General features: G+C 51.7%; 8 protein-coding genes across 8 annotated transcripts; 4 read left to right on the forward strand and 4 right to left on the reverse strand.

Moving 5' to 3' along the window:
* Nucleotides 1-598: 598 nt before the first annotated feature.
* Nucleotides 599-3,274, reverse strand: Triagg1_9224 (uncharacterized protein; the record flags this gene model as incomplete). Its single annotated transcript, XM_062904158.1, has 4 exons — nt 599-653; nt 769-2,795; nt 2,890-3,049; nt 3,105-3,274. The coding sequence occupies 4 exons, from the start codon at nt 3,272-3,274 to the stop codon at nt 599-601; spliced, it is 2,412 nt and encodes an 803-aa protein (XP_062751833.1).
* Nucleotides 3,275-3,789: 515 nt separating this feature from the next.
* Triagg1_9225 (uncharacterized protein) lies at nt 3,790-5,321 on the reverse strand (the record flags this gene model as incomplete). Its single annotated transcript, XM_062904159.1, has 2 exons — nt 3,790-4,949; nt 5,015-5,321. The coding sequence occupies 2 exons, from the start codon at nt 5,319-5,321 to the stop codon at nt 3,790-3,792; spliced, it is 1,467 nt and encodes a 488-aa protein (XP_062751834.1).
* Nucleotides 5,322-6,457: 1,136 nt separating this feature from the next.
* Triagg1_9226 (uncharacterized protein) lies at nt 6,458-7,726 on the reverse strand (the record flags this gene model as incomplete). The annotated part of the gene is made up of 1 exon (XM_062904160.1): nt 6,458-7,726. One exon carries the CDS (start codon nt 7,724-7,726, stop codon nt 6,458-6,460), a length of 1,269 nt encoding a protein of 422 aa, XP_062751835.1.
* A 1,160-nt stretch (nt 7,727-8,886) lies between these two features.
* Triagg1_9227 (uncharacterized protein) lies at nt 8,887-10,167 on the forward strand (the record flags this gene model as incomplete). Its single annotated transcript, XM_062904162.1, has 1 exon — nt 8,887-10,167. One exon carries the CDS (start codon nt 8,887-8,889, stop codon nt 10,165-10,167), a length of 1,281 nt encoding a protein of 426 aa, XP_062751836.1.
* Nucleotides 10,168-11,611: 1,444 nt separating this feature from the next.
* Nucleotides 11,612-15,076, forward strand: Triagg1_9228 (uncharacterized protein; the record flags this gene model as incomplete). Its single annotated transcript, XM_062904163.1, has 4 exons — nt 11,612-11,763; nt 11,830-11,942; nt 12,044-12,334; nt 12,393-15,076. The coding sequence occupies 4 exons, from the start codon at nt 11,612-11,614 to the stop codon at nt 15,074-15,076; spliced, it is 3,240 nt and encodes a 1,079-aa protein (XP_062751837.1).
* Nucleotides 15,077-15,458: 382 nt separating this feature from the next.
* Nucleotides 15,459-16,376, reverse strand: Triagg1_9229 (uncharacterized protein; the record flags this gene model as incomplete). The annotated part of the gene is made up of 1 exon (XM_062904164.1): nt 15,459-16,376. The coding sequence occupies one exon, from the start codon at nt 16,374-16,376 to the stop codon at nt 15,459-15,461; it is 918 nt and encodes a 305-aa protein (XP_062751838.1).
* A 312-nt stretch (nt 16,377-16,688) lies between these two features.
* Nucleotides 16,689-18,916, forward strand: Triagg1_9230 (uncharacterized protein; the record flags this gene model as incomplete). The annotated part of the gene is made up of 3 exons (XM_062904165.1): nt 16,689-16,786; nt 16,849-17,584; nt 17,942-18,916. 3 exons carry the CDS (start codon nt 16,689-16,691, stop codon nt 18,914-18,916), a joined length of 1,809 nt encoding a protein of 602 aa, XP_062751839.1.
* A 2,095-nt stretch (nt 18,917-21,011) lies between these two features.
* On the forward strand, nt 21,012-22,112 carry Triagg1_9231 (uncharacterized protein; the record flags this gene model as incomplete). Its single annotated transcript, XM_062904166.1, has 2 exons — nt 21,012-21,240; nt 21,358-22,112. The coding sequence occupies 2 exons, from the start codon at nt 21,012-21,014 to the stop codon at nt 22,110-22,112; spliced, it is 984 nt and encodes a 327-aa protein (XP_062751840.1).
* Nucleotides 22,113-22,960: the final 848 nt, after the last annotated feature.

Below are 22,960 nucleotides of genomic sequence, written 5' to 3' on the forward strand. Positions count from 1 at the left end.
TTCCCACAAAAATTTTCGTCCCCCCCCCCCCCCCCCCCCCCCCCAGTACGGTATACTGTAGGCATTTCTTCGTTTTGGCAAGGCTGGGATGGCATGCCGAGGTTCGTTCCTTGGTTATATGAGATGGATGGATCTTTGTTTCGCTGCCCTGATGTCGAAATGGCTTACACGAAATGAAGGCAACTTCACTGCTTGCATGATTTATTTTCTCAAGGGAGAGTCAAGTTCATTTGTGTTTTCAAGTGTACTCGTACATGCACGACCAAAGTTCTATCTATCTTGCTATCTAATCCTGCAAAGTCCCTAGTAAAACAGTGACTTTTTTGCTTTTTTATATCCCTGAACCATTCTTTTTTATTCTCTCCTCATTGAGCACGTGAAAGGCTTCTTTCGCTTTCTAGAAATCGTATTGGACCAGTCACATTGCATGCTTCCTCTTCCCGCACTCCATGGTACATACACACAAAGACATTTTGTTTCACAGGGGTATTCGTACAAGGCAGGCCCCCCCCCCCCCCATCAGTAAGCGTTTTATGATATCACTCTTGTCCGGGGGGGTGTCTGCGTTCTCTTTCATCAGCTAGCCGCGAGCCCTTTTTTATTTGGTTCGCTTGGCCTCGAGCTCGGCCTCGTACTTGGCGACCAGCTCCTTTCTATAAACGGTATTAGTCACCAATGACGGATATGAAGCAAACAACGATGCCTCATCTTAAAAAAAAACTGGCGAGAGAGAGAGAGAAGTTAAAAGAGGGTGGAAATAAAACTTACTGCAAGTGAGGAGGAGCAGGGGCATAGTGGCTAAACTCCATGCTGAATTCACCCTTGCCCTGAGTAGCGGCACGCAGCTGCGAGCTAAAGCCAAACATGGCGTTGAGGCTGCAGTCACAGATGAGCGTAAAGTCCTCGCTACCGATTTCCGTGTCGTGGATGGTGGCGTTACGCTTGTTCATCAGCATGAGAATGTTTCCCTGGAACTCGTTCGGGGCGGTAATGGTCGTCTTCATCAGCGGCTCGAGGACCTGGCCGCCGGCTTCGGGGAAGGCCTTGCGGAAGGCCATCTGGGTGGCCAGGTTGAAGGCGTAATCGGAAGAATCGGTAACGTGGGTCTGGCCGTCGTTGATAATCATCTTGGATCCGATGACGCGGTGGCCCAGCAGGGGGCCCTTTTCGCAGGCAAGCTCGAAACCCTTGGAGCAGGCCGACAGGAACTTGTCGGGGATGTGGCCGCCGACGACCTGGCTCTCGTAGTGGTTCTCCTCGGGCTTGTCGTTGGGCTCGATGTAGCCGGCGACGCGGGCAAAGTCACCGGGACCGCCGCTCTGCCGCTTGAGGAGGTAATCGAAGTCGGCACGGCGTGAGATGGTCTCGCGGTAGGCGACACGGGGCTGGCCGGTGACGCACTCCGTCTTGTATTCTCGCTTGAGGCGCTCGACGTAGACTTCGAGGTGCAATTCACCCATGCCGGAAATGATGGTCTCTTCGCTCTCGGCATCGACGTGGACACGGAAGGTCGGATCCTCGCGCTGGAATCGGTTCATCGCCTTGCTGAAGTTGTCGGCGTCGCCAGTGCGCTTCGGCTTGATGGACAAGGACATGACGGCATCGGGGACGAACATGGAAGACATGGTGTAGGGGAGACCGCCATCGGTAAAGGTGTCGCCGGAAGCACAGTCGACACCGAACACGGCGCAAATCTCACCGGCACCGACCTCGTTGACGTCCTCCATCTCGTTGGAGTGCATGCGGACGATACGGGGAATGCGGACCTTCTTGTCGGTTCGGGAGTTGTACAGATAGGTACCCTTGCTCAGGGTTCCCTGGTAGACACGGATGTAGGTAAGTTGGCCATAGTTGTTCTCCTCGAGCTTGAACGCAAGACCGACAAAGGGGAGCGAGTTGTAGGGGACCAGCGACACGGTCTCCTCTCCCTTGGACTTGTCCAGAGCGGTGTTTTCGATCTGACCGGGGTTGGGGAGGTAATCGCAGACAGCATCCAGCATGGGCTGGATACCCTTATCGGCCAGGGCAGAGCCCATCATGACAGGAGTAAACTTGCGGGCAATGGTGGCGCGGCGGATGGCAGCCTTGATCTGGGCATTGGTAGGCTCCTGCTCATCGAGATACAGCTCGGCGATTTCGTCGTCGACGTCGGCCAGTTTCTCAATCAAGAATTGTCGCTTCTCAGCGGCAAACTCTTGCAGATTAGCCGGCACCTGGTCGGTAACTCGGACCTTTGTGCCACGGGGGCCCTCAAAGTACATGGCCTTCATTTCGATAATGTCGACAACGCCCTCGAACTCGTCCTCGGCGCCAATGGGGATCTGGATGGCGGCCGCGGGGATCTTGAGCTTGGAGTTGATCTGCTCGACGGCCTTCCAGGGGTTGGCACCCATGCGGTCCATCTTGTTGATGAAGGAAATCCTAGGAACGTCGTAGCGCTTCATTTGGCGATCGACCGTAATCGTTTGGGACTGGACAGCAGAGACAGCGCAGAGAATCATGACGGCACCATCAAGCACGCGCAAAGCACGCTCGACCTCGATGGTGAAGTCGATGTGGCCGGGAGTGTCGATCAAGTTGACGTGATACTCCTCGTCCTTTCCGTTTACCGTTTTGGTCCAGTCGCAGAATGTAGCCGCAGACTGAATGGTGATGCCCTTTTCTCGTTCCAGTTCCATAGAATCCATCTTGGCGCCGACGGCATCTTTGCCTCGGACCTCGTGGATTGCCTTGATTCGACCAGTGTAGAAGAGAACTCGTTCCGTTACCGTAGTTTTGCCACTATCAATGTGTGCCTGTTGTTTGTGTATATCTTGTTAGTTCTTTTGTCTCTTTTCTCTATTCTCGAGTTTTATATATGCGCCATCAACAGCAAAGGTGGGTTCGTACTGCGATACCGATGTTCCGGACTGAAGAGAGACGCTGAATCTCTTCGGGAGCAAGGTTGGCGGCAACAGACTCGGCCGTGAGGCTGGCAGCATCGTTCTGCGCCTTTTTCAAACTATTCGTTTTCTCAATGTCAGCCTCATTGTTCCATCCCTGCATCCAACTCGCTCGCAAGTTTCATGACTGGAAAATCACAAGACGTGGTTGGCAGTCCTTACGCTTCCTGCGCAGCATTGAGCCGCGGGGCCGATCCGCTGAAAGCTCGCAGCTGGCCCTGATAAGCCAAGGGAAGAATGGCAGCTTGGAAATTGCGAGCTCCAGAAGTTGCCTTCTGGGCATCCGCAAGCAGATGACAATTAAGCCATCTGGCAGTCCCAAATGCCCTCATGTTGCGAGCTTGTCCACGGGCAAAGGTGGGTTGATGGCACTCAGAGATCGGCCATCGGCTTAATGGCCGCTTGAAACTTTTTTTTTTTTTTTTTTTTTTTAGTTCGTCAGGGTCCCTCCAATTGGCTCAATCTCTCACGTGCAGTCGCAAATCGGACCACCGCCACAGTGTGCATTGGAAATAGCCTCAATTATTGGGATGGGATTTTTAAAGGATACTCACAGGGAACATGTTTGTAAATACGGATAATAATGGTTTTGACTATGTGTAATCTCTCAAGTTACATGTCTATGTGTATGTACTTATGTACCTAGGTATCTGAACGCTTCTTTGTAGCGAATGTCTTGGAAGCCAGCCTCAACTCCAGTGAATGCTTGCTTGTATGCAAAAGAAGTAAGAAGAAAAAAGAAACAGAATTGATCCCATATTATACCATTGCGCCCCAATATCATTTTAACCCAACATTTCATAAACACCCACGAGCGGTAGGTTGACGAATTCAACGAATGTGCAATTTACAGCCACCCAACGCCGAACACGGCACTTCCAAGAAGAGTGTAGCAGATGGTCAAACCGACAACAATCATTCCAGGGCCGGAAAAGGCACCGGTCAAGGAAGCAGCGTTGTCGTCGTCGCCATTTTGGAAGCCACTCTCAGCAGACATACCAGACTGCGTCGATGACGAGTGGCCAGTGTTGCTCTGGTTTGGAGCGCTGGTGGAGGATGGGATAGGAGCACCGCTGCTGGCAAAGGCCACAACGTTGGTCTGGGTAGAGTTGAAGTTGGTCGGAGCAATTCCAATCTCGTTGTTGACCAGGTCATAGGCAACGAATGCAGATCGGAGGAACGTGTCGCCAAGCAGGTAAGGAGCGTCGGTGGTGTTCTGGATGCCAAACTCGCAGATGGACTGGCCCTTGTTGGGACCAGACGAGAACTGAGGAGGGGGGCCGCCGCTGAAGAGGTCGAGGACGAGCTCCGACAAGGTGACGTTGATTGTAGGGCCATCGGCTCCGGCAAAGGTAAAGGCGAAGTGGCCGTTGATGTTTCCGACAGAGCAAGGAACAACAGCAATGCCGAGCTCGCCGCTGAAAGTAGCTCCAACCTCGTTCCACGCCTGCTCAGCCATGTCTTGCGGCAGATAGGTTAGAGTGGTTCCCGAATCCAGAACAGCTGTCAGAGTCTGCTGACTTGTGCTGAGGGTGTCGGTGCCACTGGCGCTTGAAGCCTCGACCGAGTACAGGTTGACGGCGAACTCGGTGAAGGTCTTGCCGCCGTCGGGGGAAATGATGTTGATCCTGGTCAATTCGCCGTGATACTTTTCGGTGTCGATGCCGCCGAATAGGATGGAGCCCGTGCTGGCATCCAGGTCGTTGAGCCACAGGCTAAAGGCTACTGTGTTGATGAACTTCTGCTGCTGCAAGACAACGGGGAGGTTCGGGTAGGTAGATCGGGTTGTGCCGAGTGATGCCTCATCGTTGATGTATCCCACTCCCACCAGGCCGTTGGCGATAGACGTGTCCAGGCCAAGTCCCATGGTGAGGTTCTGGATGTCCATGCCGTTGATGCGGAAGGTGTCTTGAATGTAGTCGCCTTTGGACGAGGAGCCATCGACATAGGTGATGTCGAAGAGGTTTTCTCCAACAACCTCAAAGCTGCTGGAATCATCGGAGTTGTCTGGGAAAGGAAGGAATTATGTGAGCTGTAGACACATACAATAAGGGGGGTTCCTTGTAACTTACAGCTTCCAAAAGTGCAGCCGGGGTTTCTATCTGAAGTTTGAGTGCAGATGGGAGCCGTCGAAGCAGGGACCCAGACATCACTACTGCCTGTGTCGAGCTGCAGCGTGATGTTCTGGCCAGGGGTTCCAACCTCGACGTTGATAAAGTATCCGCCCTGGACCTTTTCGTTGAACAGAGTGCCATCGATGGTCGCGTCTCGTTTGCGAAGACTCGGTGCGTGACGCCTCTCAATGTCGAACTGGACGACTTGGGCTTGGGCTGTTGAGGCGAGGACGACGCCTGCAACGGCCAGGGGGGAGGCCTTCATGGCGGCAAGGCTACTGGAGAATATACAATGGATAAGAATAGGTACTGATGGAGATATCTACTTTGTAGCAAGACTGTATACAGTGTCGACGATGCTGTAGGGCCGTCTGCGCGTCTCCGTAGGATGAGTTTAGGTAGGTTGTGAAAAACTGATGCCGTGAGGCTCTGGTAAGGTAGTATGGAGATCAGGTACGCAACAAAAAAACACACACACGGAGTGATGCCAATAAGAATAGATGTCTCGCACAAAAAACTCCAGGGTATAGACGGCCAAGACAAGGAAAATAAGACACTCGGAGAAAATCAACAGAGGAGGAAACTCAGATCAAACCAGGCTCGCCATGCCGCTCAGGGTCCCGGGCCATTGTTATAAATCGTCCCAGACGGATGCGGCGTGGCTGTGAAATGAGACGCACTGCTGAAACAGGAGAAGCTGCACTGACAGGCGTCGTCATTAGCGCCCAAGCGGTGGAGACTTGCCCGGCACACGGGGGATTTGAGAGCACTGAACATTAAGCTGATGCCGATGCCGAGTCGCCGAGTGTGGCAGGGAAACGCGCGTTTCTGCAGCGGCGGATATAACGGGCGCTGAGTTGTCAGAGGGGAATGACGACGACAGCCTCAGCAAAAGAGAAGAAGAAGAAAAGCTTTTTTCGATTCCATCTCTTGTTGTTCGGGTTTTTGCTGCATCTTCTTTTTTTTTCTTTCGGCCGCCGGCTTGTGCGTCTGTCCGCCTCCGCTGTAGGTACCTGTACCCACAGTCTTTCACAGCCCCCGTGGGTATTGAACATGAATACACATCAATCGGTCCAACAGATGGAATTAAGGGTTCTAGTCTACTGCTACTGCTACCAAGGATTAACGAGGGCTGACTGACCCAACTTCAATACGATACGGTACATGCATATGTCAGGAACTGGGCCGCCAAAAGTGCAAAACTCGGATTCCCCAATGTTACCTACTATAATCCACAGGTACATGCAGCCTCAATCCAACTGGTCCGAGACACCCAGCTGGCGGGTAAAAATAGAAGGGCTGCTTGTGGCTGAGGCTCTGATTCCATCAAATGCTTCTCCTAGTACATGTAATATTGCCTAATGCGGCACAGGGACCCCAGCGACAAATCTCCCCTCCCGCTCATTGGCCCAGATGCTGCTGCACATAGACCCCCAGTTTCTGCAGCGCTTCTGCCAACACCGCTGTAGATCCAACAAAGCCAACTCGAACATAGCCCGCAAAGTCCTCGTCGTGTCCGAAGCAGCGCGATCCGGGCACCAGGAGCACTTTGGTCTTGTCCAGCACGTCGCGGCAAAAGGCCGCATCATCCACCGGCTTGCCGCCCACATGGAACTGGATGAATGCCGTCGTTCCCGCGGTTGGCGCCACCCACGAACAGACCGACGAGTGCGCCTCTACAAACGCCGCGAGCATGTCGGCGTTGTGCTTTGCCTGCCGGATATTCCGCTTCATGAGTGCTCCGCGCACGGCCGGGGAAAGCGCATAGCTTGCCACCTGGTCGTCGAGCTGCGACACGCTGATTGTCACGTAGTGTCGCGCCTCAACCAGTCTCTCGACAATGGCCTTGTCGCCTGACGCAATCCAGCCCACCCGGATACCGCCTAGAGAGTAAGCTTTGGACAGAGATCCGGTGACAATGGCTTTATCATAGCCCAAGTCTGCCACCGACGGAGGCATGTCTGCGTTGTCTTCCAGTCCGTCGTGAAATAACGGCCGATAGACCTCGTCGGACAGGATCATGATCCCCCTGGCCTTGGCAAAGTCCACAATTTTATAAACGACATCTCGGGGGATGGGCACCCCGGTAGGGTTGTTGGGGTTGTTAATGACAATCATCTTGAGTTGTGGGGTTAGCGACGAGGACTCTAATGAAACCAAATGAATGGATGCCACACAACTGGGTGTTACAGTACGGACCTTTGTGTTTGCTTTGGCGAGCCTCTCCAGCTCATCCATGTCAGGTACGAAGCCCTGCTCAGGCTTCAAGCGCCAAAGCGAAACCTCTGCTCCAAGGCTCTCGGGCACTGAGTAGAGCTGCTGATACGTGGGATACACGCAGATGACATGGTCCCCAGGTTCGATCAAGCTATAAAAGGCCAAGAAGTTGGCCGCTATAGCGCCCTGAGTGATGATGACATTCTCGGGTGCTATCTGATCCCCTTCGTAGAGAGTCGCGATGGTTTCCCTCAACGCCGATGACCCGCGGATTGCCCCATATATGAGCACAGTGCTGGTTCGTGGCGGAAGCTCACCCTTGCCTCCGGATAGCTGGGCCAATTGATCGATGGAGACGGACTCAACACATGTCTCAGCAATGTTAAGGACTCCGGGGGTAAATTCATAGGCCTCCATCCACCGCTCAACCTCAAAATGCTGGAAGCGAACCATGTTGGGTGGATCTAATGGAAGGGTTCTGAGACTCTTACAGATAACGTTACAGTATACTTCTGCTGTGTCTCGGTTGATCTGTTTCACGGTCTCTTTCATTAAATACTAGCCGTAATGATCAGAATAGATTTCATGATTAGGCCCAAGCGGGGCAAGACCGGACCTTATATGTCTCAATTTGTGTAACCTCATGAGGGCGACTGTCGGGCAATCGGGGTAGGTAGCTGGTGGAGGCGCGCCTTGTTGATGATCTTGCCCCAACGATTGGTTTCAAGCTCCACGTTTGCGACCTATCGGGTACTTTTAATCGATGCCGGTGACCGGCACCAGGACCGGACTCGATGCTAGTCCATCTGCAATATGAAGCGGCTATCTGTAGTCAGAATGTCAATCTCAGGTACGCCTTTTAGGAGGTGTAATTGAAGATATCGGCTGCATAGCCAGCAGAATGGCATGGCGATGAATCTTGATGAAGAAGCCGACGCATGGAAGAGACTTGAAAGGGCCTAGGTTTGAGTATTTCCCCTGGAATTATGCCATTTATCTTCAAGTTGTTACTGTCGGGTTACGACCAGCTCTAGGTTAAGCGCTGGGTTAGTATTGCGTGTAAGAGCATGCAAAGGTAATATATCGAGCAAGCCCAGGATTGTGTTCATTCTTGTACTATGACTACTTCAACAGTGAAAATGAATCAATAGAAGATATCAAAGACGGGAGGGTATATTCATCAAAACGATGCTGCTGCTTTGGTGCTGTTGATCCATTTTTGTACTTTAATATGTACTTAGTACATTTGTCTTTCGGCTTTAGAGTCCATGCAGCCTCTCACTTACAGAACAAAGTTTATTGAAATCACAGCCTTTTCAGCCACGGTCATCTAGCTACATAGACCAGCGACGGCCTTGAATTTTCAAAGTTATGATTTGCGGGTGTTTAAGGGAGATCTGAATTCAATCTCATTGGGCCATGTGACTGTGGGGATGAAGACCCCTTCGGGCACTCACACTCCTACGTACCCCACATCCAACATCCCACGGATGCCATCATTTAGCCTCGGATCACAATCGAATGCTCAATGACACCACCTTCATCCAACGTCCTTTGAGCTTCATCTTTGCATCATCATCATCATCATCATCATCATTTTGTTCAAGTTCATCATGGCTCCGACAAGCAGCAACGCGCCTGCGCTGCTCCTGCTGCCAGCCCCTCCCAACACACTGCATCCTCATTCTCTGGCCGCCGCCTACTGGGCGCCTGTAACAGTGGTTCTGAAGCGCATCATCGCCACGGGCATCAACGGCAATAGTAGCAACAACAACTCCAATGCCAACCCCGGCACTGGCACAAATCATGTTCTCGTCATCGCAGTCGCCTGCAACGTCCTTACCGGGCCTTCACCAAGGCGCAAGTCCATAAATTGGAAGGCTGCGCAGTCTCTTCTTGCCCGCGTTTACACTCTCATCGCGGCCATTTGCGATGAGCTGGACATTGTCACATCAGGCGAACCGGGTAGCAGCAGCGTCGATCCACGTGTTGTGTTAATCGATCATGAGCGGAACAAGACGTATCAGCGCAACTATGATGGAGAGTATGAAGCAAATTGCACGCCCGTGTTGGATCTGGCCGCCTTTGCCTCGACGGTGTATCCTTGGAAGACGGTCTTCCACCCCAGTTCCGAGGAAGGCTATGAGCTCCTCAACGCTTTCCTGGAGTACTCACAGGGGAAACAAACTCTTCTGCAAAGCCAAATGGTTGCTGTTGAAGGCGGCCTCACCATGTCCGCTCGTGAAGTCCCGCCTGTTGCTCAGGAGGATTTCATCAACGGCCACGATACTGTTTGTCTGGGTGGCACGTTTGACCATCTTCATGCGGGGCACAAGCTGCTTCTTCATGCCACTGCTTTGCTTATGGGAATCCCTGAGAAACATACGGGGAAGCACTCTGTTCTCATCGTCGGGATTTCAGGAGATGAGCTGTTGAAGAATAAGAAGTACGCTGAAGTGCTACAGCCTTGGGATGTGCGTGCAAACAATGTTCTGCAGTTTCTCTCTACTATATTCAACTCGGCTTCTTCGTCCAACACAAACACCTTGCCGCCCACATCTACGCCGGTGCCGGATGAGCTTCATGCTACATTCCGCGACGGCACGGTGCTGGTTCGCTGTGTGAACATCCACGACCCCTTTGGCCCAACCATCTCGGAGGAAACTATGGACGTAATTGTGGTTTCAGGGGAGACTCGGAGCGGCGGACAGGCTATCAACGACAAGAGAACCGAGAAAGGGTGGAAGCCGCTCGAGGTGTTTGAGATTGACGTGCTCGACCCAAGCGATATCTTGAAGGAAGGCAGCAGAACACTGAGCAATGGATTTGCGACAAAGATTAGCAGCACGGCAATCCGGCAGCGAATCGCCCAAGCCAAAGAGGAATCACAATAGCTATACTGGTGATGGCTGATATCATCCACTGGCTGGATCACGAGTGATGCATCATGACGAATAAATGTTATCATGTCGGGCGATTGATACCACACTCATATGACACACATTTTTCTCTATTGTTTACAGGGGCCCACAAAGCTCGTCTGCACAGTCATTTTTACGAGCACCAGCAAAAAAGGAAGGCAAAAAAGGATGCCATAGCGAGGAATCGAACCTCGGCCGTCAGTGCTTCGCTTAGTCCACAAACTGATATACTACCACTATATTACTATGGCTTAGACTGATGAATTGGCACTATCGTGAACTAATTTTACCTATAAAGGAGGAGCGCCTTCTCTGGGTGCATATCATCAACGACTGCAGGGATTACGAATATTGGCTGCTATAAGGTTTTTATTAAATTACCATACCGAGGTGGATGGATGAAACCTTTCCAGCTTTTGGATCAAGTTCGTTCAATGCACTATAGCGAGCTGTAGAAGGCAAAGCATGATGCAGCCAATATTCCTGGTAAAACCTTCAAACGATGTACCGCGTATGCTCTTCACCTCTGCTTGTAGCGTTGTCTTGGTGTTGACTATCATGTTGAAGTGTGGGATGTGAAAAAACATGTCATGATGAATCTAAGTAGGAGTCGTTCTAGTGAGATTGGCAACTTGCTCTGGCCACTCCTGATATTATTTAGAAGATGAACTGTTCACAGTTGACTTCTGAGGCTTGCTCGCATGATTCCTGATGCCTTATAGTCCATACTGTGTTTATCACTACCATTGATACCATCAGACACAATTACAAGGGGAGTGGCTCGGGGACCTACATGTAGATAAGGCACTTTTGTCTCACTGCCACGCTGGTCGTACAGACGACGCCACCCATCGTTTCCTGGCTTCAAATGGAAATAGAGAAGAAGCTGGTATTGATCTATGCTGCTTGTACTACAACCCCAAAGACCTTAGCAACTGCAGAGAATACAGCCTCATCGCCTATATGCACGCTTCCTGCTATCATGGCCTGAGAATCATGTCACTGCAAATACGCGTAAAAAAGAAATGGAAGAGCTCCTGCGGCTGTCCTGTCTCTGCAGTACAAGCAAGGTACGGGCGGCATGCCGCATCTGTACAAGCTCTCACACACTGATCGTCACCACGTGTTTTGTAACGCGCCGTGTTCCAGCAAGTCCAGAGCTGATGGGCCGCTGTACCAATCGGACGACAGGGCGGGGTTGGGGGTTGTTGGGGGACTTGGACTTGGGGGTTGCCCCAGACCACCGGCGGATTCGATGACGACCTTGTTTCGCGCCAGGAACCGAGCCGCGGTACGTACCTGGGGCTGGCGCCTCCAGCCTTGAGAGTTCAGTTCAGCCTGTGCGGTGCTTCTTCTTCCCTCACCAACACCAGCTCGAGTCCTCACCTCTCCTTCGCAACCTCTGCAGCTCATCGCCATGGCGCCCCTCAGCTGCCGAGGCCTGCTTGTGGGCATCGTGGCTGTCTTGCCCTCGCTGGCAGCCGCCTATGCAAACACCAGCTACAACGTCGATCTTCTGCGAGCGCAGTTCGCGCTTATGGACGACCGCCCCAAGGACTGTCCGCCATGGTAAGAGACGCATCGCAAGCCGGCTCCCCATCGCGGCGACATCGCTGCTGACGCATCTTCTATTAGCTTCAACTGCCTCCTGCCTGCACACACTTGCGCTCAGTACGCGGGATGCAACGAGTACAACGGAAAATGCGACTGTCCCGATGGTTTCGGCGGTGACGACTGTCTCGAACCCTGTACGTCTCCATCGTCGGCTTGATGCTACCAAGGCATTTGGCACCGCCGTAGTAATTCGCGCGTTCGATTTATGCTAACGTTCGATTTCTCTCTTCTTCAGTGTGCGGCTCCCTTGGACGCGGCAAAGACCGGCCCATGCGCTCAAACGCGAGTTGCGAATGCGACGAGGGCTGGACCGGTATCAACTGCAATGTCTGCACATCTAACAATGCCTGCAATGCTCTCATGGAAACTGGAAGCGGCGGTGTCTGCTACCAGAATGGAGAGCTTGTCAAATACAACAACCAAATCTGCAAAGTCACCAACCGAAAGATTACCGATCTGCTCGGAAGTCAGAAGCCACAAGTAACCTTCACGTGCAAGGAGGATGATGCGACTTGCGATTTCCAATGTTAGTTCTATCTGCCCCCAATCTCTACTTACAACACAATGCTGACTACTCTCTCTAGTCTGGGTCGACCAAGTTGAGTCCTTTTACTGCCACTTGTCGGATTGCACGTCTGGTGCTCAGTATTCCGATGCGAAGAACACCACTGCCTACAAATGCGACCACATCAGCTGCAGCTGCATTCCCGGCCGTATGATGTGCGGTAAAGATGGCTCTCTCGATCTTACCGACTTTTTGGACCAAGCAATCAAAGGCCCCGGCCGATTCGAATGTTCGCAAAAGGGCGGCGGTGCCCATGACTGTGCCTTTAAAGAGCCTGAAATGGATAACCTCATCGTCAGTCTGATCGGAGATTCCAGTATCCTCCTGGACTGCCAAGCAGGCGAGTGCTTGTATGAGACCGAGGTGCCGGGTTATCACCGCCCGGTCAAGCAAATCAACACTCCTCTCATCGCCGGCGTGATTGGCGGCTGTGCACTCTTCCTGGCTGCCGTCATCATCGCAACGTGGTATTTGTCTCGTCGCAGATTGCATTATGGAGCGATTCGCTTGGAGGATTCTGACGATGAGAACACCAAGCTCATGGTCGATCACAAGCCAGCTGCACTATACTTTCAAAACGTCGCCTACTCCCTCAACGGGAAGAATATTCTGACTGGAATCCAAGGTATTTGCCAACCCGGCGAAGTAACTGCCATCATGGGATCCTCTGGTGCTGGCAAGACGACGTTCCTGGATATTCTTGCTCGAAAGAATAAGCGCGGTCATGTTAGCGGAGACTTCTACGTCAATGGCGAAAAAGTCGGCGATACCGAGTACAAGAACGTGGTTGGATTTGTTGATCAAGAGGACACCATGTTGCCTACTCTTACCGTTCATGAAACTATTCTCAACAGCGCCCTCCTGAGACTTCCCCGCGATATGGGCCGTGCCGCCAAAGAACAGAGAGTTACGGAAGTCGAGAAAGAGCTGGGCATCCATCATATTCGAGACTCCCTGATCGGCTCTGAAGAAGGGAATGGCCGTGGAATCTCTGGTGGTGAGAAGCGGCGTGTCGGGATTGCTTGCGAGCTGGTCACCAGCCCCTCTATCCTCTTCCTCGACGAGCCCACCAGTGGACTGGATGCCTACAATGCGTACAATGTCATCGAATGCCTCGTGACCATGGCCAAAAACTACAAGCGAACCGTCATCTTCACCATTCACCAGCCTCGCTCCAACATTGTCGCTCTTTTCGACAGGCTCATCTTGCTGGCTCAGGGCAAATTGGTTTATTCCGGACTCTTCGCGCAGTGCCAGGCTTATTTTGATGAAATTGGCTACGAATGTCCTCCAGGCTTCAATATTGCCGACTACCTTGTAGACCTCACTAACCACGCGGGTAGCACGCAGACTTTGGATGATGGAGGCATTGTTCCTGACGCTGGAAGCATTGGTCCGAGCAGCACCCGGGCTGTCAAGTCTATTGCGAGCGCCTCTCTCGTAAGTGCTGGCGAAGCGAGCGCCGAACCATCATTGCGGCCCAAGAACCGACGTCGCGATTCCGTCAAAGTACGACAAGAACGGGAGCTCTTCACGCGTAGAAAACAGACCGACACTGCCGCATCTTCAGATGCAGGTGGCGACAACCAAAGTGGCTATCGGCTGCAGAATAACCCTTCAAGTTCCTTGCCTAGCCAACAACTGGAAGACCCTCACGATCTACCCCCTCCAGCCCTGACAGGAACCGATCTCGACATCATCACTCGATCTTTCAGCAAATCATACATCGCGACTTCTATTCGCGAAGACGTTCAGCAAGCAATCAGAGAAGCTGAAATTGCAAACGGATCTAGATCTAACACCAATGGATATGCTGCAGATGGGCCGAACATTTATACAAGCGCTGTTGGAAAGGGATATGCTCGAATTGGATATTTGCGCCAGTTCATCATCATCTCTGGAAGAACTTGGAAGAACCTGTACCGGAACCCGATGCTCATGCTCACACACTATGCGATTGCCATCATCTTGGCCGTGTTTTCTGGATACCTGTTTTATGGCCTCACCGATGACATCCCTGGTTTCCAAAACCGACTTGGCTTGTTCTTCTTCCTTCTGGCTCTCTTTGGCTTCAGTACCCTTACCAGTCTCAATGTGTTTGCCAGCGAGCGACTTCTCTTCACTAGAGAAAGAGCCAATGGGTACTATTCCCCAGCTACTTACTTTGCGGCCAAGGTTCTGTTCGACATTATTCCTCTGAGAATCATCCCTCCGATCCTCATGGGGTCCATTATCTACCCGATGACAGGCCTGGTACCCGATGCTGCGCATTTCTTCAAGTTTATGCTGGTTTTGGTTTTGTTCAACCTCGCAGCTGCTGCCATTTGCTTGTTCATTGGCATCGTCTGTAAAGACGGTGGCGTGGCCAACTTGATCGGTAGTTTGGTGATGCTGTTTAGTCTCCTTTTCGCTGGCTTCCTCCTCAACCATGACGCCACGCCCAAGGGTGCTTTGTGGCTCCAGACATTGTCCATCTTCCACTACGGCTTTGAGTCACTCATCGTCAACGAAGTAATAGAGCTCACCCTGGTAGACAAGAAGTATGGTCTCGATATCACCGTTCCCGGAGCGGCCATTCTCAGCTCATTTGGATTTCAAAATGCTGCTCTTTGGTCCGACATCCGAAACCTGGGTATCTTCGCTGCCGCTTTCATCGTTCTCGCCTACGCCGCGATGCATATCTTGCTCATCGAGAAGCGATAGACTAGCCGCCTAGAATCTATCCGCAACTCGAAGAAACATTTTTGTGCAGGGTGCGACATGTACATACTCATATCAGGCAAACTCCCTGGACATTTGCACAACCGGCGTTTATGGAGCACAACTGTTTAAACCGCTTCACTGTTTCATGTGGTATTTTATGGCTATAGTTTTGGATATTGGTGTAGTAATATGGTTGGTCTCAATAAACACCAATATTTCTTGTCGCCCGAATTTAGATGTTGGGGAAATTTTTTGATTGATGTGGCTTGAATTCGTGAAGCGTGAATATGATTTTTCCGAGTGATACTGATATAATACATGTAGTGCGCAGTACGAGCGCATGATATTCTACAGTTTTACAAAAACAAAAGGCCCCATGCCGCTACTCCATCTTTCCTCCCGTAAACTCCTCAGCAATCCTCTTTTGCCGCTTAACGGAGCGATCGTATTCAGACTCGTAGTAATCCATAAGCTTGGTTGATTTGCCAGTGGTGGTCTCCAGCATGTTGGCGATGGAAGGAGGCTTGCCGTAGATGCCCCAAGAGTTCTCGGTTGTACCGTAGCGCTGGAAGAATTGGCTCTGTTTCCTGAAGTAGTCCTCGCTGAATATCTCATCAATCTCGGCCTTGAGCTCGCTCTCCTGGACGATGAAGTTGGAGGCATTGATGTACAGCTCCATCAGGGCATCTCGTCGGGCTTCGTATTTGGCCTTTTCCTTGGCCTGAACCTTGAACTTGCTGCGCTGCGCTCGGGCGAAGCGCTCAGGGTCTGGGTATACTTGAGTGTCCAGAATGGCATCCAGGACGGTGCTTCGTGTGAGTCGGTCGTCCTCTCGTTCTGGCGCGGCAGCAGCCTCGTTGTGCTCCTTGAATTTACGGCTGACACGGGCATTCCTGGCTGCGTCACTCTTTTCGCGCCGTGTATAGAGGGCCTTGAGACCTTGTTCCAGATTGGTCCTTCGGGTCTCGGCCATTTCCCGCTTCCATCGTTGGGACTCGTTTGAAGGCTCTCGCTCGCTGGCCGATCTGGGGGCAGTCTTCTGGATGTACTCGGGCTGGATCTTGCGGTCGCCCTCTGACCGAGGGAAAACTTGCCGCGGCACTGGCAGTGAGCCTCTTACTCGCGGAGGTTTGGCTTCATCGGTTTGGGACTGAGGAGGGGAAGGAAGTCGGATGTAGGAGGGGGATTGAGGCGGGACGGCGTTGGAGAGAATGGCCGGAGTTGTTGAGAAGCTTCGTGAAGCAGACGACAATTGCCGAACTGCTGGCCTGAGGCAGTTGCTTGCAGAATGGAGCGACATCCTGACCCTGAAGTGAGCTTGGCAATTGGCCCTTGTTGCTCTTCCAAAGGTTGGTTGTGTGATGTCGACTTACAGAAAATTGCCAAACCCGCAGAGCGAACCCGGATTATCTGGCCCCGACGTTCCGCGCAACCCCTGTCCTGCTTACATAAGTCGACCAGCCATCGTCTACAGAGATGTGGGCTAGTGGGGTCTTTCGAAAAAAAAAAAAAGTTGGTGATAAGAAGCTGCTGCTGCAATTTTAATCTTTTTCTGCTCTTCTTTACTTCTTCCCAAGATCTTTGTGCTTGCTAGCAAGCCCAAAACTTCACCATGGGTACCGGGAAGAAGGAAGCAGCCCGGCGTACGCGCCAGGGCAAAACCGGCGATGGCATGGGAAATGTGCGCGTCAAGGGCGAGAACTTTTATCGGTATGTGCTCTGGATGAAGATTTTTTTTTGGTGTCGAAGCATGCTAACAAAGATGCGTGAAGCGATGCGAAAAAGGTGAAGCTCGTCAACATGTACAAGGATGGCAAGGCCCAGAGAGATGCGGACGGGAAAATCACAAAGGCTGCCAGCTTTCAGTCAAGAGATATCCCCAATGCCCGGATCGAGCCAAACCGCAAGTGGTTTACCAATACTCGTGTTGTCTCTCAGGATTCCCTCACAGCCTTCCGTGAGGCTATGGCTGAAAAAGCCAAGGATCCCTACCAGGTCCTCCTCAAGACGAATAAGCTCCCCATGAGCCTTATCCACGACGGAGGAAAGGACACCACCAACGGTGTCAAGCAGCACAAGGCCAAGATGACCATTGAGACCTCGCCGTTTGCTGGCGTCTTTGGACCCAAGGCTCAGCGCAAGCGTGTCAAGCTCGGCGTCAGCACCGTGTCTGACCTCGCTGACGACACTGAGAAGAGCATGGATACCTATGAAGAGCGCATGGAGCATAACAAGCTCCTGAGTGGAAACTATGGCAATGACGGCGAGACCGATGCGCCGCTCACCATGGCCATCGAGCCTGTGTTCGACAAGGGCCAGAGCAAACGTATCTGGAACGAGCTTTACAAGGTCATTGACTCCTCAGATGTCGTCATCCACGTGCTTGATGCTAGAGATCCCGTCGGAACTCGATGCCGAAGTGTCGAGAAATATCTGAAAGACGAGGCACCTCACAAGCACTTGATCTTTGTCCTCAACAAGTGTGATTTGGTCCCTACCAGCGTTGCTGTAAGTAATTGGCTCCATCTTTTTCTTTCCTTTTCATGCCTATTTCCCCTTCCTGGCTTCGCGCCCCCAATGAATCCTGTCAGGACACCTCGCAAATTCTCAGTGGAGGACCGTCTGTTACAACATTGGGAGATCCATTGCCATCTCGACTGTCTCAGCTTCGGCTGCAGGCTGATAGGTGCCGTTTTGGTTACTTATCGAGAGAAGGCTGTGCGTCTGATGAGTTGAAGCCTTCCCTCGCCTTTACCGGCATCCAAAGGAGCTTCGTAGTGATGACACACACATTTCTTCATTCATTATTCCATTTCTTGTGCTTCAAACCTTGTTTGTAAATGTTCTCGTCTAACATGAGAATAGGCTGCCTGGGTGCGAGTTCTCTCCAAGGAATACCCAACACTTGCGTTCCACGCAAGCATCAACAACTCGTTTGGCAAGGGATCCCTGATCCAGCTGCTGCGACAATTCTCTGCTCTTCACACAGATAGGAAGCAGATTTCTGTCGGCTTGATTGGTGGCCCCAATACTGGAAAGTCTTCCATCATCAACACTCTGTCAAAGAAGAAGGTGTGCACCGTGGCGCCAATTCCTGGAGAAACCAAGGTGTGGCAATACGTCAGCTTAATGAAGCGCATCTATCTGATCGATTGCCCTGGTATTGTACCTCCCTCAGGCACAGACACGCCAACTGATCTTGTTTTACGAGGCGTCGTGCGAGTTGAGAAGGTGGAGCACCCTGAACAGTACATTGACGCCCTGTTGAGCCGAGTCAAGAAGCACCACATGGAGAAGACGTATGACGTCAAGGGATGGGAGAATGGAACCGAGCTTCTTGAGGTCCTTGCTCGCAAAGCAGGCCGTCTTCTCCGCGGAGGAGAGCCTGACCTGGATGGTGTGGCAAAGATGATGCTGAATGATTTCATGAGGGGCAGGATCCCCTGGTACACCCCAGCTCCCAAGTCAAGCGAAGATGGCGAGGAAGGCAGCAGCAACGTCAATGGCCGCGGCGGCAGGCTGGGTGAGATGCCTCGGAAGCGACCTGCTTCCGAGACATTGGATACCGCCGAAGCCGATGTTGAAGCCCCTGCAGACAAGTTAGAAGCAGATGAGTCATCTGCCAACGAAGAGTTTGAGGGGTTCGGCAGCGGCACCGATGAAGCTCTGTCGAGAAAGCCTTCGTTTGGTGCCACTAGTGGAGCACAAAGCGATGCTGACAATACCTCGGACGACGTTTTGTCTATTGGCGAGTCAAGCGGTGACGAGGGCCAAGGAGCGGCTCCCGTAGCCCAAATCTCAGCCAGAGCTGGCCGACCCAACAAGAGACAGCGACGCTGAAGAAGCGATGGGGCGGGATTATAATGATCCACACCAGGGAATGGCAGCCCTGCTCTCACGCAAGCTTGAGCAATCCAGTATGCATACTGCCCATGGAAGTTGGCCTTGTGCATATACCATGTCCGCTCCCAACAGCGTGCGGGCTTGATAGAGAAAGATATGCTAGCTTGGCGTCAAGGCACCACCAGCTGAGACGAGCTGTTAGCTAAGATCAACGCATCTTGGGATAGATTGCCTAGTGCAGCACAAAAAGACCCGCGGTATCCGGACTGGCCAATATCTCAAGCATATGGGCATTACCAGTCACGAATCTCGATCCCACATCAATCTCACTGGCACGATGCTTTTCATGTGGGCTTTGAGTAGCCCTGCCATGTGGAATTGGGGGGTATTGCACAGAACGGGAAAGCTGTAGCTGCCGGAGAGCAGGGATTTAGGCGATGTGTGTTACCCAAAGACGTCATTGGGAGGTGCCAAGCTCTGCCGAAGCAACATCTAGCTGCCTTTGCGAGGACGCTTAGATCGGGGGTATTGTGTATCGCGGTCCACTCTAGGAAGTCGGCCGATTCACAAGCACACCCTCTCGTCCAAACGGGCAATCTGCCATGAAAGAATCGTCAAAGTTGGGGCAACCCCGCAGGGGACCATGTCGATCCACCGTGATCGAGACTTTGCTCGGATGGACTGGAAAGTAAACAGAACTTCTTTTAGACCTGGGACTGCACTGTCTGACATGACATGAATTAGACCAGTTGAAACAATACCCCCTAATCAATTCGTGCTGCTATTTTGAATGGAACCATCGTGACCGTGTCTTTAGCCTCTCTTTGTGTGTCAATTCTTGGAATCGTTTCTTCCAAGCCTCGACTATGTAGGGGGGGATTTTTGTTCCACCTGCAGTGCGAATTGACTGTCTCGCACTGCAGAATAAGGAATTGCTTCAACAACCCGCTCACGAGTAACCATGACAGCTTTTGTACTCCGTAACTTGCGGCTTGTCGTAGCCAGATCAAGGTTGAACGAGAACCTTGTTCGACTTTCCCGGATGAGTCCGGATACGAGCTTTTTTTTTCTTTCTCTTTTCTACCTTGGCCCAAGATTCCTCCTCGTGCAACCAAACGCCTCCTCTTTTTTTTTTTTTTTTTTTTGCTAGCTGGACGCGGATCGCCGGTCAGCTGGCTAGGATGACGGCCGGTTGATTGAACCAGAGGTTTAGTGAAGGGCCTAATGGGGTTTCTAACCAGGGATCTGCCTGTCAGGATGTGTTGGAGCTTCGGCTGTTGTTTGGGTACACCGAGGGTTGGTATCTGGTAACTTGGGCGTGAAGTTGCTGGATGTTGGGCTTTGCCTCCTATGTGCTATCCGAAGATGCTGAGGCATTTGGATAACGGCGTTGGGATGCTGGTGTGATTTGCTGGTTGTTATCGTGGCGCATACAAAGTACATGAAATGTTTTACATGCCTGGTTGGTGTCCGGCTCAACGGGCTGTGTTGTCACAGACGTGTAAGACATTGTTGCCACCTCGAAGCCCTCAGGCCATTTTTTTGTTCGTCGGGGCATCCCTGGATTTGCCTAGTTTCTATATGCAGTCTTTCGGTGAAAGCCAGGCTTCTCCTTGCTTTTCTGGGGGGGCGAGAGGATTCTGGCTGGCTGGCCTGGTCTCCCACCCCCCCTCGTCTGCGGACGACGACGACGTGGTGCGTTGGCCCGTTTCTCGTATTCAGGAAGAGTGGTGAGGTCAATGGGTGATCTTTCAGTCTGCTTTGGGGAAAATATTCTTTCTGGTGTGCGTGTGTCCGGCTATGGGTGAGGTAAGAGGCATCGTGGAGTTGTGTGGCTTGGTGAGATTTCGGAGGGCTGGATGTAGATGGGGGACTTGGCACGGGAGTCTTCTCGTGATGTATATAATGATGGCTTTCTTCCTTCATTCTCATGTTTGTCTTCTCCCATTGCGAGGCATCTTATTCTATAAAGAACCAAGTCGACCTCCTTCTCAAAGGCGGGCAATTCATCTTTGTGAATAGCATCATCTGCCTTACAAGGCTACCCCGTATTCTCAACCTCACACGAGCAGGAGCAATCCATCCGCTCGCCATGTTATACCCTCTCCTTGCTCTTGGCCTCGGCGTGGCCGTTGCTGAAGCTGCCGTCGCGCGGACTTCTGGGTGCCAGTTACACTTTACGGCCTCAGGAGCCATCTCAGGCCCTGTTGGTGAGATTTCGTCTGGCCAGGTGCGAGCTGGTGGCGGTGTGAAGTCGACCACCTTCACTCTGCAGGGAGCCCAGCTGTGGGACGACAAGGGCCGTGGGTGCTGGTGGACTCGTGAGTTTTGATCCTTTGCCATGATGCTGGTGATTATATCAGAGACATGCATATGCACGTGTGACTGAATATGTCTCGGAATCGTGGTTTGCGTGCTGACGAATGGATGTGAGACAGCCCCAACCCACGTCCTCCAGTGCGACGAGAATCAGTCGCCAGACAATGGATTCAAGGTTGGCTGCGATGGCCGCGTCTCGTATAACGGACAGACGGAGTTCTGGGAGTGTCAGACCGGCGACAGTGGCCAGTATAACGTCTATCTCAACGGCGAACAAGGCGTCAACTGCAACAAGATTAGCCTCGATGCTGATAGCTGCCACTCTGAATGTCCTCCTCCTCCTCCGTCGCCGACGCCAACACCACCACCTCCTCCTCCAAAGTCTTGCCCGGCAAACCTCAACGGAGCTTATGAGTTCCCTCACCTCATCATCCCCGTGGACAAGACCAAGCCTGACAATGCCCCTGGAACGTCCTACTTTGGCGAGATCTCCGACAGCGTCTCTTCCATCTTCAACTTTGACATCCCCAGCGGCGACAAAGGCAAGAAGTGCAGCCTTGTGTTCCTCTTCCCTCAGCAAAAAGATCTCCAGACGTCGTCCTTTACCTTTTCTGGTTCAGGAGATCTGGACTTTGCCTGGCTGAACGGCCCTGCTAGTCAAGGTACCACGTGGAACAACCAGCCGGGCGAGAAGCAGGACTTTGGAACGACGACAGTTTCGCCTGGGAACGGCTATGTGATTTCTACGTTTGATTGCCCGGCTGGAGAGACTGTTGCGTTTGAGATTTCGGATGCAAACGGCGGAGGGACTTTGTTTAGGTACTTTCAGGATTATAACCCGTCGCCTATTGGATTGTACATTACGAAGTGCTAGAAGGAGAAGAGGATGTGGAACGTTGGATGAAGGGATATGCGGTTGAAGTAATTCTTGATATGGGCATTGGATGTGTTTGATGGTCATGGGTCATGGATATACGATGATATCACGAGTCACTCCCTAAATAAATGAGGATAATTTGTTCATTTGCTTGTTTTTATTGTACACGAAGTAACTCGGTAATTGAACTGGGATTAGTAGTGTGGCACACTTTGGTGTGGGTGAAGCTGTAAAGTGAAGTGAATGTCAACGTTGAACTGAAGCCGTTTGTGTGTGTGTGTGGGGGGGGGGGGGATTTGCTGCCCTGTATCCCGCATTCTACAACCAGTTCTACCTAGTAATAGTAGCAGATAAATGTGCGAGATTGTAGACATTAGTACTTACTCGAGCGCCAAGAAAGTCCGATGAATGTATTCTCGTCGAGCAATCGTGAACACGCTGGTTGGCCCGCAAGAGCCGCTCCCAAACCTTTTTACGACACAGAATAATATGCACACCTACGCAGCAATCACGCTCATATTACATTCATTTTGAAGCTTAAGATGGAGAAATGCTATCTAGATAATTTGTTTTATTGTAATGCCTTTTTTGCTCTTGGTAAGTGGGAGACAAAGTTCGGGCTTGAATGTTCTCACATGTAGTTCACTTTTACCTTGACATCGGACGAAACCCACTCAAAATGTAGAACAACTCACCTAGCGCTCACATTGGCCGTGATGGCATGGATTTACCGGTTCCCAAGATTTTTATATTAAATCTGCCTTCTGCCTCTTCTGAATCCATTTAACTTTTTCCTCTTACGCTTTGTTATCTTGTTCCGTGAGCATTCAAACAATCTCCAAGCT

This window comes from Trichoderma aggressivum (assembly GCF_033847375.1).
Source record: "Trichoderma aggressivum f. europaeum strain CBS 100526 chromosome Unknown scaffold_050, whole genome shotgun sequence".
In the NCBI taxonomy this organism is placed as follows: domain Eukaryota; kingdom Fungi; phylum Ascomycota; class Sordariomycetes; order Hypocreales; family Hypocreaceae; genus Trichoderma; species Trichoderma aggressivum.